Source organism: Melanostigma gelatinosum (assembly GCF_949748355.1).
Source record: "Melanostigma gelatinosum genome assembly, chromosome: 12".
In the NCBI taxonomy this organism is placed as follows: Eukaryota; Metazoa; Chordata; class Actinopteri; order Perciformes; family Zoarcidae; genus Melanostigma; species Melanostigma gelatinosum.
The window spans coordinates 27,016,127-27,034,083 of NC_136645.1; the positions used below are offsets into that span (position 1 = coordinate 27,016,127).

At 42.6% G+C, this 17,957-nt stretch overlaps 1 protein-coding gene across 1 annotated transcript in view; it reads left to right on the plus strand.

The window, feature by feature from the left end:
* The window catches only part of gbf1 (golgi brefeldin A resistant guanine nucleotide exchange factor 1), an 85,155-nt gene that overhangs the window by 29,515 nt on the left and 37,683 nt on the right, over positions 1-17,957 (plus strand). Inside the window, exon 5 of the mRNA XM_079280661.1 lies at positions 10,712-10,843. Coding sequence (XP_079136787.1) covers positions 10,712-10,843 — 132 coding nt within the window. The remainder of the gene's footprint in view (positions 1-10,711; positions 10,844-17,957) is intronic.

The window sequence follows — 17,957 nt, forward strand, 5'->3', positions numbered from 1 at the left end:
CAATTGAAGAATATTCCATTTATTTGCCTTGAGAAGCTCTTGGGTTGTGTTCACATTATCTTTTGGGTCATAATCCATCTGCACTGTGTGAGGCGCCATCCAATCAGTTTTGTAGCATTAGGCTGAATCTGAGCAGATAGTTTAGCCCTAAACACCTCAGAACTCATCCTGCTGCTTCTATCAGCTGTGACATCACCACTGACCCAGTTCCATTGGCAGCCATACATGCCCATCCAAAGCACTGCCTCCACCATGTTAGACAGATGATGTGGTTTGTTTCAGATCATGAGCCGTTCCTTTCCTTCTCCATACTTTTCTCTTCCCATCATTCTGGTACAAGTTCATCTTGGTTTCATCTGCCCAAAGAATCTTTTCTGAAACTGGTCAGTCTTTTTCAGATGTTTTCTGGCAAAGTCTAATCTGGCCTTCCTGTTCTTCAGTGTTACCAGTGGTTTGCACCTTGTTGTAAACCATCTGTATTTAGATTCATGAAGGAGTCTCTTGATTGTAGACTTTGACAATGACACGCCTACCTCCTCCAGAGTGTTCTTGACTTCAGTAGATGTTATGAAGGGTTTTTAGTCACCAAGGTAAGAATTCTGCGATCATCTCCTTTAGATGTCTTCCATGGTCCTCTGGGCCTTTTGGTGTTGGTGAGCTTGCTAGTGAATTCCTTCTTTTTAAGAATGTACTCAATTGTTGATTTGGTCAATCCTAATGTTTCTGTTATCTGACTGATAGGTTTGTTAAGTGTTTTTAGCCTAATAATGGCCTCCTTCACTTGCATTGACACCTTTTTGGTCTGCATGCTGAGAGTTCCATGGACCAGCTACCAACTGCAAATATAACATTTTCAATCTTATTGTCGGCATTATTTGTCATGAAAAAGTGAAACTGTTTGTCAGAAAATTGTCTAACTACTTTTGAGCCTCTGAAAATGTGGGTGGCTGTGTAAAAGGTATGCTGACGTCATCTGAATGTTTTCTACCTTGCTTTTTGCGCATAACAATAGGGAGAAGAAACAAAATGTCTGATAAGAGATTAGTTATCTTGAGTCAATCATTTTGGGTCATTTGCTCCAAAATGGAATGAAAACCCAACACTTACCTGCTGTCCAGTTTATGTGATCGTGTATTTGTAGCCTCATCTTCTGGTTCTTTGTAGACAGGAGTGACACAAGACATCAACCTTCTCAGAGTTTTTTTTTATTTAGAAATTTTGCTTGACCGAGTTTGGCCATTCTTCCGTGTCTTTTTGTATAACCTGAAGACCCCGTTCTGCACAAAGGTCCCAGGAGGGCGGCTGTTTCTGTGTTGACAATTAAGTATACCACATAAAGTTGGTACTGTGGATGTCTTAAAGCTTTGGCATAACCATTGATAATAATTACTGGCTGAAATATCAAGAATGTCACCAGTTTCGCCCTTTACAACTTGTGTCGTTTATCGGCAACGCAAAGAACCAAGGTATGATTGTTGTTTCAGATATCGGTACATTTCCTAGAATTGAACGCATGTGTCATGCTGACTTTAATATAGATGTAGAAAGCAGCTATGCGAGTCTAAAAACCCAGTTCATGTAAATAATAACAAACACTATCAGCTTGTTCATGGTGGCTGTGTTAGACCCGGCAGAGTGAAGTTGCAGTGCGAGCCTCTGGCAGTGGTGCATTGTGTCCCGTGTCAGCACAGCACACTGGACCTGTACAGTGTGTGCTTTCTGGAATCCCTCCGGCCCCGTGGGAATGCCATTAGTGGGAGCTGAAGGAGTGCAGCAGGTGAAACAAATAAGGACGATAACTCCACACACCCTCACACCACAGATTTGTCTCTTTGTTCGCTGCCTGTTCCTCTCTCTCTCCCCACATCTGACGTATTCTTGCCTGTGTTCTCTCATCACATCGTGTCCGTCTACATTCTGTTTTTCTTTGATGCTTCTTTGTATCCTTGTTGTGGAAATGATGGGCTGGACGAAAGTCTGGCCCCGACTTACTGAGTGAGTGAAGAAGTCACACCGTTGGTCATTCAACTGTTGGAGTTTCCCCGTTGGCCGTAGCTCTGTCAAAATGAATAAGAGCAACAGTCCTTAGTTAAGCTTGGTTCATGCTGAAGGAGACACCGTGGTGAGCTATGAGCGCGTTATCTGTTGCAGTATTCTTGGAAACGCCAGGTGGCGTTCAAACAAAACATTCAGTGAAGAAGCAGGAAGTCAACGAGTGTTTCCAGAAGAACGCCGTAGACTAAACCGCTGCTATACTGCTGCTCAAAAGCAAGAAGGAATTGTAATTCATTGTAATCTCATATTATTCTCCTGTAAAGGAAGAAGTCAAGTATTTAGAACACACGTATTCTAATGAAGTAAAGGTTGACTATCTTAACAATTTGATTGATTTACTCATATGTTGATTTTTGTGTTCTCCTGTTTGAGGCATTACAAAATGATTGAGCCTGCTTTTCAAAAATCTGTTCATAATTTCATTTCAGAGGCCCGATGATATCACTTTTGATGCGTGTTCCAGGGACAATGCATCGAGCATAAACCAAGCTTAACGCTTTAATCTCCTCAGAGGCTTCACACGGTCCTCAACTATTGACTCAACTGACCATATATATATATATATATATATATATATATATATATATATATATATATATATAAAATACGTCTAGTAGTAACGTCTCTGTGTAGTAAACAACTGTCAAATCAAATGAAGATCAAATCAATTATATTTTAACAAATATTATTCTCATTTTTCAAATTTAACTGGATGGATTATAAATACATAGAAATACATGTTCTTCTCATTTCAAGTAAAATAACAGCTGGATTAAAAAATAAATTACTAATGAAATTCAATTTAGAAAAAATTGTTTTCACTGATTTGCCCTGCAGCTTTAAATTCAGTTCATTCAGGGTGAAGTGAAAAATCCACAATATTATATTTTTCTCATCTTCCAAAAAGAGAAATAAGTGTTTGAAGAATTCACCTCTATGAGTCTGTCCAGTCAGTCTAATGACTCTGGTCTCTCTGGACATCTCTCTCTTTTGGAGATCGTCTTATGATTTGACTTTCACAGCTCAACAGTCCTGCTCTGTCTCTGTATCCTCGTCTCTCCCCGTGTGTCACGGTGTGTGTACATCTCACTCAAGTCAGGAAACTTGTCAGAATACCCATATTTGATTGGCTGAGCTTTATCATGTGATGTGATTCACAACACATTGGTCGGTGTTTTTCCTGCACGCTGAACAAGTGCCGTAAATGCTGGAATTAATTAATTAATTTTTTTGTCAGGCAAAGGCCCGCGACCCACTGAAAACAGGTCCGCGACCCACTTTTGGGTCGCGACCCACCAGTTGAGAATCACTGCTCTACTGTACCCAACCTCTAGCCCTCCAAACCTCATTACCCCAATGTGTGCCTCCTCCCTCCTCCTGATCCTGTCCTCACCCCCCTTCCTCTCTCCCCACCCATCATCTTAACCAAGACACATGCTGACATTGGCACGGGTACATGGTTAGATGATGGGATGGAAATTGTGTCTTGCTCTCCACTGTTTGTTTTTCTGGAAATAGAGGTGATAATACGAGCCTGCCTCATCTGAAGGGCACGTCACTGTGACACTACAAGCAAACACTTATGCATCAATATGAAATGGAGTGATTTGGATTGGATGGCTGCACTCATGGCAAGGCAGGTCATTTGAAGAAGTGTTTAAAGAGTTCATGTTTTGTCAGTTTCAATGAAGGACAAATACATTTAACCATCAAAGAGAATTCATGTGAGGACTGTTATTTGACATGAATGAAATGCTGATGAATTACTTCTTTGAGCTCAAAGTGCTACAACACATTTCCCTCCTATACAGCACATGTTGGTGTTCATATGCACTTCTTCAGGTTTGAATTCGCTGTGATAAAACATCCGTTATTTATAAGTACACTGAGCATAAAGTATGTCCATCCATCATGAGGGGACAGCAGGCTGTGGAACACATTAAGTGGATAATGTGGCCTCTGTGCAAAGTATGCAGCATAGAAAATACATTTTATGTACAGGATAACAGGTGCAAAGCAGCACAGTGGCTGGCAGGCTCTGAGCCAGGCAGGGTTTGGTGATGAAGTCATGCTGTTTCACTGCACCTACTTATTTTTTACTGCTTCTGCTTTTTTTTCTGCGGTGAAACGCAATGCTGCTGAAAAGAATCATATATGATCATAAGAAAGCATTTTGGTGAAACCTTTAGTCATTCCAGAGGCTCTCTCCCCCGACAGGAAGGGGGCGACATCCCATTCATTCATCAGTTTCAGTAGAAACTGAATCAGCGCACTCCTTAATTTGCTCCCATCAACCTGATACCTCCAGGCAGCTGTTGTTAGCATTAGCTACGTGGTTATATGGCGTCACGGGCAGACTGAAGAAAAGAGAATCTCCACTCTGTTCATCTGACTTCCAGGGCTTCACCTCTGCTGAGCTGAGATAATATCTCACCGAAAACACAGAAGCAAAGCAAAGATCCACTACAAGCTAGCCGGAACCAGCTAGCCATCATTAGTCACAACTGTCCCTCACAGTGCCATAGGTGCACATATAGCTAACTAGCCTCCCAACAGATCTCAACATGGCGACACCTGAGTCGACGGCTCGCTGCTAACGGGGTTTACCGGAACGTGGGTTCTACGCTTCCATGCTGTCACTGTTGTATGAGAGCAGTGCAGAGCTGCGAGCTAACCAGCGGGGCACGCTCACATGCACTAACGTGCACGCTCACATGCACCAAAAGACACGCGGCCAATAATGTATGTGAACAAAGAGAGGAGAAGCTGTGATAACACACACAGAGGGAGAGAGACTTCAATGTTGTAGTTTACTTTTTTGGCCTACATTCCTTAACTCTGTGCAGCAGCCCCATCTACCGCATTTATCTCTACGCACGCACGCACGCACGCACGCACACACTCTCTCTCATCCCAGTGGCAGGAGCTCCAGTTTGTGTTCATGATCAGCATGAAGTCCAAAGGACAATTTGAACAGAGCCCTCTGGGTCAGAGGTTGTATCCGGCGCTGTGTGTCTTCAGTGGAGTCGTCTTTAACAGTTGTGGCAAACAAAGGAGGGAATGGTGGGGGAGTTCTGTGACTTTGTAAAACATGTCATTGAAAGATGCTCTTTCTCCAATGACAATGCGGGTGAAATGTAGAGCTGTTCATTAAAGCTCCATTTTCGGAAATGATTTGCTTTTAGTTCAGTCATTTCAAATTGTGTCTAAATAGGTTTTTAGGGGATTGCAGTAACGGTGTGGATGATGGCCCGGCATTAAAGAGTGACGTGGAGTCTTTTAACAGTGTAATTGTCTGATTTAGATGTTTTGTGACATGTTAATATTGTCATGTTGATTCGCTCCAACAATAAAAGGGTGATGCTATGAATGAGTGACAGATATGCAACACATCACATCTGAAAAGGCAAAAATCTCCTCACCTCTGAACCCAAATAGGAATGTGAATTCGTAGTAGTTGTGGAAGTAAAAGTCCTCTTTGTTTTCTGCATTTTTCTGACGAAGCAGGTTACAGTTTAAGCTCCTAAAGCTGGACGGACATGACAAAGAGCTCCCACACGTTCACTGTACTTTAGCGTCTTTACAAAAAACAACATTCAAGTTACACGTTTCAGACATATCACTGGTTTGGAAAATGAACAATTCACGTAGCAGGCTGACGTTCTTTGAATTAGTCTTACCAGCTTGTCCATCTTAAAGCTGTTATTACTAATTACTACGCCAATATTCATAAACTATGCGCTTATTTGTTTGTTTGGCGAGAATTCCGTTTTTTTCCCGGCTCGGGATTACGAACGTGCATAAAACACACACACACAACAGCTGTTACGTTTGGTACTTTTCTGAAGAAGCAATGTGAAGACGTCTTTTGATTGACTTGGTGATTGATTCGGCTTCAGGAGCTTATGAGTGCTTGGAAGGCTGTTGGTTCTCTGCTTCTTGAACACTCCAGTAACCGTGTTCTTGTAAATACAAATGCAAACTATATTCCATGCAACCCTTTAGGAAATGCTCCCCTGCAGTAGCCATTACAGCCGTCCTCCCAAGCATTTTACAAAGTTTTAATTTCTCCAGGGCTTTCAAATTGCCTGTTTAGGTTGTGCAGAGGCATTGTTCCAAGCATCTATAAAATACCACTGTGGCCCAATGAAACGACCGTATGGAGCGCCATAGCATTGTTTCATCCTAATTGCCCCCATCCACAAGTGTCAATTCCATTCAGTGGAATATAGGGGCTGAGGGTAGGGGAGAAGACTGAATGAAAGGAGGGTGGGGGCCGAGGGCCAAGGAAAGCAGACATTCATCAAACTTCTCCCGACAGATGGATCAGAATACTGTCGTGCAGGACTTTGTTCGGCAGATGAACAGAACGATTCTCCCTGGATTTCATTTAGCCTTGCTGCTCTTGTTAGAATGTTGCCTTTCTCCTCAGCATCGCAACCAAGGACCCTGACTCTTGATTTTAGCAGCTGAAGAGGTCCAGATCAATAACCATCAGTGTTTGGTTTTGGGCCGCTGCGTCGGTCAAAGGGGGGTTCACCCCTCCCTCATCTGCTGCTCCCCTCTCTCTGCCTCTGGTACACCTTTCATGGAAGGTGTCATCTAGTTCTGTCCATTTTCACTGAAAGCTTGAGAGCACACGGGTGTCTGCTGCAGTGTATTTCTTCTGCTGCTGTCTGCACGTATAGATGCATCGACTTTATGCACGTCCGGCTATGTCACAATCGGTATCGCACGTCTTTCTGTTTAGTAGTCTAAAACCCTACAGCGCCGTTTTACAACCCGACCTTCCTTTGTGTTTCATCAGTCGCACGCGTGTTTGTCCTGGCAAAGCTTCCATGCACAGCATCGCAACAAGTGCAGCGGCCGTCAGCGCTCCGTCTCTCCTCCACTCGCACACAATGCTCCCACCACAAGCAACAGCAGAACACACTGAGAGTGTTTATGTCATCTTTCTAATGAATGTGCGCTCCTGTTATTTCAAGAGTCTTTTGCGTTTTGCTGTTTCTTTGTCTTTGCCTGCAGCTCCACCAAAAGGACCTTCAGCTCCTCCATCACAGCAGCTCACTGTGCACACGTTCTTTCTGTTTGTGAAGCATCAGACACAGAGAGGCTCTCTCGGCTTCTTTAGTGTTGAAAGTGCACAGTAAATTCAGACACATAACTCATATTATTAGTGTCTTTTTAAGGGCACAGTTTAAGTTCAACCATTTAAATGAACAACATTTATCACCATCACTTTGTATAGTAATAAACATAACAAAATTCAAAACTATATCAATACTTTTGAATGGCAGTCTGATTAAGGTGCACACCTGGGACTACATTATTACAGCGTTAGGAGGGTAAAGATTAAAAAGTATTTTGCTACCTGGGCGTCAGCTCACAGGTGCATATCAATCATTTGGCCCAGCCTGAATATTACTAGCATATGCAAAGTCGTATAAGCTTTGCAACATTCTCATCCTATTTGGACAACATTCAGCGTGCTCTTTGTTTAACTTGCTTTCGTAAGACGAGGAAGCTTCTTCGTTGCGATGCCAGAGCCGTAGATGTAATCTTCCTCTGCTCAGGTTTCTAGTGCTCTGCTCCTCCACACTGTGACTCTGTTTGCGCAACCCTGGACTCTTAAAAAGCCCTGCAAAGATCTTTGTGGCCCTCACAAATATTTGTATGTTTCCATTTAAGATGCTGGTTTGCTGCAGGTATTGTTTGTTTCATTGGTTCGCCTCTTGTTGTCTGGACAATACGGAGCATCTGCAGCTCAGATTTATCTCCTGCTGGTGCTCCCTGTGTTCTAAGCCTTTTCTGCTCCAGTGCCAATAGATGTGCATGTGTTAAAGATGGTGCTCTCCTGGGGCAAAGGTCTACCCCCGCCTCTCCCCTCTCTCGTTGCTGGGGTCATTTGGAGAGGTAATCCACACATGGCTGGATACTGTCACTACAGCTCTAACACAGAGATGGAGCTCCAGCATGGTGACGGTACATAGGATTAGGTTCATGGTGAATCGTAATGCGCTCATTTCACAAACCCCTTTTTTCCCCTTTTTTTTTTTACCAATTAAGCTGACCTGGAGTTGGACTTGTATACACTCTTATATGAGGACTTGTACCCAGCAGACTCGGCCCTTAGATGGCAACATGCACGCCTGGTTGAGCCCGTTTAATCCTGCCTTTTTTTTCTTTCTCGGTTTTTATTCTGGTCAATGTCAGCCAGAGGTTAACCTGGTTATAGAATGATTGCCTCACCATGCCTGCAGCTGGCGTTATTCATTTCACTCCACTCCACAAGCTCTGGAGATTGAGTCACAGTACTGAGCCTGTATTTAGACTTTATTTAAGAAGATTGGTGGTGGCCACCGACAGACCGCTCCTGTTCACCGATGGACGGCTGGATCAATCCAACACAATTGAGTTTTCCAATCTGTGGTCTTTGGGAACGCAGCCGTAGCACTTACAGGGTGATCGCCTCTGATGAAGTCTTCATCAGGATCTATTGACAGATTCATTTGAGCATTCCCCCCCACCCCCCACCACACTGTAAAATAATGGCACACAAAAAGCCTCTTTAAAAAGTTTTCTGGCAGCTGGTGGACGGGTCAAACCAACACCGTCTCACTCCCTCAGAAGTTATCACTGATATGTATTGTGCTTAATTCAGAAGTCTGTTTCTATTTTATCTTGCAGAGGAACAAGTGTTTGTTTTTGTGCAGTTGTTGCTAAATTTACACTCAGAAAAAAAGCTCTCCGATTGAACAATAACTAACTTAAACACCAGAAGGGAAAATATGCATATAATAATATAATAGCAGCAAGTAATAGATTTGCTTTTGAAAGCGAGACCTGAAAGAAAGACCTGGCGGCAGATAAAAAGACTGTAAATTCTTCCATATTTGATTTCTAAACAAGCTGCAGGGGTATTGGATACAACACGCTAATGCACGACGGTCACATGTGCACTTTTGGAAAATGGCTGGACACTCGCGTTTGAAGTCCAAGTTGTTTTTCCTTGTCTGGAGTGGAGCTGCTCTTAAGAAAGCCATAATCCTCATGGTATTGCTGCGGTGAGCACTCCGGGCTCAACATTTCACAGCGCCATGCGTGACTCTCCTAATTTTCCCCGTTGTTGTTTTACCTGTTTTGTATTTTTGCCCCCCCCCCACCCTTGACCCCCTTTTGCTCTGAATTCTCCAGAGAAAGAGAGGGACTATTGAAGTGGTGGTTTCCCAGAGAGGAATGCCCAGCGATGCTCCTCTGGGAACTGATCTGTTGGATCCTATTATTCTATTGGTCAGCTTGTAGACACTAATGTTGATGATTGTAGTTTGTTTCTGAGAGATGACATTTTATCAGGCCAATTATCTAATGGGTCATTATATAGAAGAGGGATTGTGATTATCTCTAAATTCATATCTCACATTCATGGGCTACTTTATTGCCTTATTACAAGCCCTGTAAAGAAACACGTTAATTATTAAATTCGTTATGAAGAAATAAAGGTTGGCTATCCCGTAAACAACTTGATTTAGCTGCTAAATACTCAAGCATAGATTTTGAAAACCTGTTTCTAAAGTGTGTCACAACAAATTGGTCTTCTTTGTATAATCCTAAGAAATAAAAACCAGTGTTTTTATCAGTGAACTATTTGTGACAGTCATGTGATTGTGCACGCCGGCTTCACTACGGCGAGTATAAACTAAGCTTGAGTTGACATGAGCATGCTAACATGCTCTCAATGACATGGTAATGTTAACATGCTTACCTTTTAGTTTAGTGTGTTCGCATGCATTTGCTGTACTAGCACTGACACAATTCTAGTTTAGGCTGATGGGAATGTCATTCATTTTGCAGTTATTTGTTCATTAACTGAAGTATTTGGACATTCAACCTTTGACCTGAGGAATAGGCAAGATGAAAAGTCACGAATCACCAATGTTGAGCATGAATGTCTGAATCAAATGTTATAGCAAGTCTTTAAGAGGAAAATATCATACTCTGAAAGATCACATTGCTGCTCGAATGTCCAAGTGTCCTACAGCCAGATGCTGAACTCCAGACTGCTGCCGAAGGCCGTGCCATCAGTGTGTGTGTGTGTGTGTGTGTGTGTGTGTGTGTGTGTGTGTGTGTGTGTGTGTGTGTGTGTGTGTGTGTGTGAATGGGTGACTATTGACATGTGTATAGTGCTTTGAGTGGTCACTCAACTAGTAAGGTGCTGTAAAAATGCACGTTTATTTATCTTCTCAAATCAACGAAATAAAGCACTTGTGATTAAAAGTAACACAACGATTACTTTGTGAGCACAGTACAAGCTACAGCGCTCATGAAAAAACAACAAATGCAGCAGCGCAAGCACTTCCATCATTGTCACTTTGTTTGGTCCATGTCACCAAAGCTCTCTTCTAAAGTCAATTATCTACTTTGCTGCTGTCGATAAACGTCATGCTGTTGTTACAGACACGTCTGACTCACCATCCCATGAATGTCTCAGGCTTATTGGTGTTCTTTAAAGACTACTGTGTATATATATCATCAAATTGTATATATGATTTGAAGTATTGTTGGTAGTTGGTAAATAAGCACATGTATATCAAAACAGATTTCAGAGATCTCATATTGTGTGTGTTGTGTGTGTGTGTGTGTCTTTCTCTTGCCACAGAGCTTTCTGATGTTGAGCCAAACATTTTCCTGAGGCCCTTCCTAGAAGTGGTCCGCTCCGAGGACACTACTGGACCAATCACAGGGCTCGCCCTCACTTCTGTCAACAAGTTCCTTTCCTATGGCCTTATAGGTAAGAAATCATCAATAGAGAGGCAAAGTCCCACCCCTTCTGGTGGACCACCATGGGACCTTATTTCTGATCAAATATGTCCCGTAGTCAATAGCTGGCACCAAATAATTACTTGATCCTGTTTGAATTGTGCCATGAATTATACACATGATATTCAAATATAATTTCTTTTATTTAAAAGCACGTCAAGAAAGTTGCATTTTGTCTTTAAACTGTTCAAGTACAAGACTGTGAAAACACGTAATTAGACGTCTCACCTGAAGCTATGATGCCTGTGTTTGGTGCTAGGATGTCTGTGTGTTTGGTGCTAGGATGTCTGTGTTTGGTGCTAGGATGCTTGTGTGTTTGGTGCTTGGATGCTTGTGTGTTTGGTGCTTGGATGCCTGTGTGCTTGGATGCCTGTGTGCTTGGATGCCTGTGTGCTTGGATGCCTGTGTGCTTGGATGCCTGTGTGCTTGGTGCTTGGATGCCGGTGTGTTTGGTGCTTGGATGCCGGTGTGTTTGGTGCTTGGATGCCTGTCTGTTTGGTGCTTGGATGCCTGTCTGTTTGGTGCTTGGATGCCTGTCTGTTTGGTGCTTGGATGCCTGTCTGTTTGGTGCTTGGATGCCTGTCTGTTTGGTGCTAGGATGTCTGTTTGGTGCTAGGATGCTTGTGTGTTTGGTGCTAGGATGTCTGTGTTTGGTGCTAGGATGCTTGTGTGTTTGGTGCTAGGATGCTTGTGTGTTTGGTGCTAGGATGTCTGTTTGGTGCTAGGATGCTTGTGTGTTTGGTGCTAGGATGTCTGTGTTTGGTGCTAGGATGTCTGTGTTTGGTGCTAGGATGTCTGTGTTTGGTGCTAGGATGTCTGTTTGGTGCTAGGATGTCTGTTTGGTGCTAGGATGCTTGTGTGTTTGGTGCTAGGATGTCTGTGTTTGGTGCTAGGATGTCTGTTTGGTGCTAGGATGCTTGTGTGTTTGGTGCTAGGATGTCTGTGTTTGGTGCTAAGATGTCTGTGCTTTTGTGTTTGGTGCTAGGATGCTTGTGTGTTTGGTGCTAGGATGTCTGTGTTTGGTGCTAAGATGTCTGTGCTTTTGTGTTTGGTGCTAGGATGCTTGTGTGTTTGGTGCTAGGATGTCTGTGTTTGGTGCTAAGATGTCTGTGCTTTTGTGTTTGGTGCTAGGATGCTTGTGTGTTTGGTGCTAGGATGCCGGTGTGTTTGGTGCTAGGATGCCTGTGGTCACGTTTTACCTTAAAAGTATACCAACATCTGTTTTTAAAAGCACTGGGCCGTCAATTAATTGATGTAATTGTTGGTAGTATTAGGTTTGACCATCTTTATGGATATGTAACTACAGTACCAGTGAAAAGATGGAGACACTGGTCGTACTAATGGCTAAGAACCAGCATGGTTTCATGGTAACATTTGAAAATAAACACGGTTCTTTTTCCAGGAACCTGGTCCAAATATCGGTTTAATTTACCTTGCAATAATCTGTGAAGGTCCAATGAAGTATTTCCACACAACCAATGACAGACTTCTCATAGACTAGGTGTTGGGAACGGCCACACAGAGACCTACCTGCAGAACCCATATTTTTTAACCAGATGAGTGATCATCACCTTAGATATGCGTCTGTACGGCGACACAGAAAACCAAATTAGACTCTTTTCTTTAAATGTAGTTTTCTGTTGCACAAGTGTTTCTATTATCCTGCACTCAAACTAGTGTTTCATTTGCAGCACTTCTTCTCTGAACTGTTTTGTTAAATCAAGTCATCTTTGGCCACAATGGTCTATTCCATCCTCGATAGGTACAGTTAGGACCGTCCTCATTAGCCTCATCATGGAAATGTGGCGCAGTGTCTGCCAGTTGTTTAGTTAACTGTGAAATGAGCAAGCATCACCAGATGTTGGTCTAAACAGCAGGGGTTGAGTCAATGATACATTGCTGTCAAAACAGCTGCAGCCGTTGCTCAGCTAGATAAGAGCTCACAGAAGCTGCATTCTGTTTAAGGAGCTTCTGGGGTTATACCTTTCATTAACGGGTCCTTTGAATGATGTGAAGTTTTTTTTTTTTTACTGTATATGTTACTATGTTCATGTTGGAACTGAAATCTCTTAAAAACAAAAACGTCATGCATGTTTATGTGAAATGTTCTGTGGAACAGATGAAGTCCTGTCTGCCAAAGCTCACACAGATGTACTCACAGTATCTGTTCACCGATCGCTCTCTGTCGCTTCAGACCTGACACCAGCTCCCCTAATCCCCCCCACCCCGACGCCATCGCTCCACCAGCGTGTCACCAGCATTGTTCTAAGGGCAGCACAACTGTGCTGACGCAGCACACATACGGCGCTCACTCTCCAGTTGTTGTAAAGATGACAGAGAAGAAATATGACGAGTTCCATAACTTTATGAATGCCGTCGCATCTCAGTTTGGCGTTTGTTCCTCAAAGAGCACAAAGCTGGCCTCTCCTCGTTTTACCCAGCCATGCTTCCATTTGTCCCGGTGGTGCGGGTGGGGTAGGGCTACGAGCATGTGATATTGAATGCGAGTTCAAAGAGTATTGAAACCCGACCTGAAGAATGTGTAGTTGACTCCCAGAGCACACTTAAGACATAATTTCTCATGAAAGTGTACAGAGACTGTCTAAGATTTCGATTTTCAAGGAGAGCTGCACTGTAAAAAGTAAAGTCTGCAAAATATCACATAGCTTTCCAATGAGTTTTTTAAAAAGTGCTCCTTTGATGGATTAATGCCCATTTTCATTTTTTTATTTTAAGTAACCACAGTGATTTTACATTTAGTTTTTGCAGAATTGTCAAACACATGACATATTTGATTGCTACATTTTCTCTTCTGAATTGTGTCTCTGACAAGTTGACACATTGTATCGGAGTGTTTTCATGTTTGCCAGTTGCAACTCAAAATGGAAAATTCATTTAATTTCCTAAATTAAGGTCAGATAGGAAGGTAGATGAGATGGATGGCTGGACAGACAGACTAAAGGTTAACACTAGGACCAATCCCTAACTAACTGTATTGGTTAAATTGTACGCTGTACAATGATAGTAGCTTATATTATACTGTACTCTGGAATTGCAAGTCCACTAGATATTGTAACACCCATTCAGGCAAAACCATAATCCATACTGTAGGTAAAAGGAACCCTTAAAACACAAAAGTTGGGTTATTTAAATTTCCTTGTGTTCCCATAATTCTAGTATAAAACTAATTTTGGAAATCATTACATAATACTATTAATGACAACATTCATAACAAACATATCTGTCTGAAGACGGTACTAAGGTCATTCATCAGCACATTGTTAAATATAAATATAATATATACAGCGGGTAAAATAAGTGTTGAACACGTCACCAGTTTTCTCAGTAAATATATTTCTACAGATGCTGTTGACATGAAATTTTCACCAGATGTCGGTAACAACCCAAGTAATCAAAAACCAAAACAAATAAGTTCAGAAATGAAGTTATTACTTATACAGAAAGGCAAAGCCAAGACACCAGCTGAAATCTATCAGTAATTGGAAAGCAATCCTGCCTCTTGTCAGTGCAAATTAATATCAGCTGGTTCACTCCCAACTGATGGCCTGTAAAAAGGTGTCTCATTACTAAGGTATGATTGAGGTTGATAAAAATCTGCTGCCATCTACCAGGATGATGAAAATGAAACGAGGGTGGACATTTCAGCAAGACAATGAACCCAAACACACAGCCAAGGAAACTCTCAATTGGTTTCAGAGAAATAAAATAAAGCTGCTAGAATGGCCCAGCCAATCACCTGACTTGAATCCAACAGAAAATCTATGGAAAGAACTAAAGATCAGAGTTCATAGAAGAGGCCCACGGAACCTTGAAGATTTGAAGACTGTTTGTGTGGAAGAATGGGTCAAAATCACACCGAGCAATGCATGCGACTAGTTTCTCCATACAGGAGGCATCTTGAAGCAGTCATTACCAGCAAAGGCTTTTGTACGAAGTATTAAATATATTTCAGTAAGCGTGTTCAACCTTTTTTCCCTGTGTCATTCCATTTTATTACACATAACTTAATTTCTGAAGGTATTTGTTTGGTTGTGTGTATGTATGGATTACTTGGGTTGTTACCGACATCTGGTGAAAAGTTCATGTCAATAGCACCTTTTAGAAATATATTTATTGAGAAAAATGGTGACGTGTTCAATACTTATTTTACCCGCTGTATGTGTATACACTCACCGGCCACTTTATTAGGTACACCTTGCTAGTACCGGGTTGGACCCCTTTTGCCTTCAGAACTTCCTTAATTCTTCGTAGCATAGATTCAACAAGGTGTTTGAAACATTCCTCACAGATTTTGCTCCATATTGACATGATAGCATCACGCAGTTGCTGCAGATTTGTCGGCTGCACATCCATGATGCAAATCTCCCGTTCCACCACATCCCAAAGGTGCTCTGTTGGATTGAGATGTGGTGACTGTGGAGGCCATTGAAGTACAGTGAACTCATCGTCATGTTCAAGAAAGCAGTTTGAGATGGTTTGAGCTTTGTGACATGGTGCATTATCCTGCTGGAAGTGGCCATCAGAAGATGGGTACACTGTGGTCAGCAACAATACTCAGCTAGGCCGTGGTGTTTAAACAATGCTCAATTGGTACTAAGGGGCCCAAAATGTGCCAAGAAAACATCCCCCCCACCATTACACCACCACCAGCAGCCTGAACCGTTGATACAAGGCAGGATGGATCCATGCTTTCATGTTGTTTACGCCAAATTCTGACCCCACCATCTGAATGTTGCAGCTGAAATCAAGACTCATCAGACCAGGCAACGTTTTTCAGATCTTCTATTGTCACATGTTGGTGAGCCTGTGAGCCTGTAGCCTCAGTTTGCTGTTGTTAGCTGACAGGAGTGGCACCCGGTGTGGTCTTCTGCTGCTGTAGCCCGTCTGCTTCAAGGTTCCACGTGTTGTGCGTTCAGAGATGGTGTTCTGCATACCTTGGTTGTAACGAGTGGTTATTTGAGTTACCGTTGCCTTTCTATCATCTCCAACCACTCTGCCCATTCTCCTCTGACCTCTGACCTCAACAAGGCATTTTGGGCCACACAACTGCCGCTCACTGGATATTTTCTCTTTTTCTGACCATTCTCTGTAAACCCTAGAGATGGTTGTGCGTGAACATGTCAGTAGATCAGCAGTTTGAAATACTCAGACCAGCCCGTCTGGCACCAACAACCATGCCACGTTCAAAGTCACTTAAATCCCCTTTCTTCCCCATTCTGATGCTCGCTTTGAACTTCAGCAGGTCCTCTTCACCACGTCTAGAGGCCTAAATGCATTGAGTTGCTGCCATGTGATTGGCTGGTTAGCTATTTGTGTTAACAAGCAATTGAACAGGTGTGCCTAATAAAGTGGCCGGTGAGTGTATATGTATGTGTGTGTGTGTGAAATTAGAGTACAACACCACTGGTCTTGTCAAGTACTGCCATCTCCTGGCCAGAACAAATCTAAAAACCAAGTCTGCTATGAACACTTTTCATGACCATCTCTTGTAGATCTAGATTTTATGAAACAATGTCACTCAGTATTGGGTTTTCCTGTGAGGGTAATTTTCCTCCGATCTGTTTTTGCTTCGTACCTGCAGTGAGACAGAAGCTGTTGGGTGTGCTTCTGCTAGCAGACACGATGTCGCTCCTTCATTGTGATACTTGCTGAATGATTCATGTCACCAGTCGATGTCTTGTAAGCTTTCAGCGATGGATGGAGTGTGTGTTGATGTCCTCGGTCCGTTTAGGTCTGCACACATCACACTATCGCGCCTCTCTAAGCCTGCAGTGTGTTCCAATTGATCTCGAGTGTTGTGTAGAATATGATCCTCTCCTTCAGTGGGTCACCCCGGACATGTCCCCTGTGTACCTCCAGCATGTCCTCTACACCGTCCTCTTTTTAAATGTTCTGCTTGTCCAGGGCCCGAGAGAAAAGAAAAGAAAATGGTCTCCCACACCCCCCACTCATCGCCATCAGCCATTTCATTTAGTTTGAGGTAATTCCTCTCAATCTGTGGCCTGAGGTCTACTAGCATGGAGGGAGCAGTAAACTAAGCCGCGGTGCTGACAGATCTCCAGATCTCTGCTCTATCCTCTCTCCTCCCCTGCTGCTCCTTCCTTCTCCCTCTTTTTCTCCGGCCCAGCAGAGTCAGCAAAGCCCCTCACTGTGCTGCTCGCGGCCACGTGGTCACTAGCCCACACAGGGCTCAGAGCGAGGCTCAGCAGGCTTTAGCTGCAGCCACTGCCAGAAGAGGTTCAGCTGAGAGTACAGCTGTAGCCTGCCTCTGATTTGAGGCCTGAATAAATTGTAATTCCTGATTATTTTAATAGAAGGAAAATGTACATAGTGTGAGCAGAAACATATGTATTTCAACAAAGGAAAGAGAAACTCCTCCTACTCAAACTCCATGGATGAAACATCTGAGACGAAGACTTCACAGTCAAAGTGAAAGGAAAAAGAATAATGACAATAAACATTTAAAAAAGAAATACTACCGACTAAAGTGGAGAAATACTTCAGTGATGTCCTTTTTAAGTTTCCCTTTTGCTGGTCCTAAAAACAATACAATACTAAAAACAATACAATACTAAGTACCTCTTTCATGTCAAATAAAAAAGAATGAGAAGGAGAAATGGATCATAATCTACAGCACAGGTGTCAAACTCAAGGCCATGTCATTTTATGTGGCCCGCGAATCCGCCAGCAAAAAAAAGAGAAGTTTTTATTTATTTTTATTTTGTTTGGAAAAATAATTAAAAGTTAGACTTGAAAATAAAAGTATCCCCATGGTCAAAATTATGAGATAGAAAGTTGAAATTATGAGAGCATGTTGTCTGTGTACTGACATTAAAACTATCACAACAGGTGGACAGGAGAGGCAACAGCCCGTAAAGTGGTTTTCCAACAATTGAAAAAGATCCACAAATAATCCCAAAATGTCCACGAAGAGAAAAATTGATGCAGAGGGAAGAAAATGTAATGAAAGATGGGAAAGCGAATACATGTTTGTGCTTCAAGGAGAACAACGGGTCTGTCTTCTGTGTTATGAGGCGTGTCGGTGATGAAGGATACAATTCACG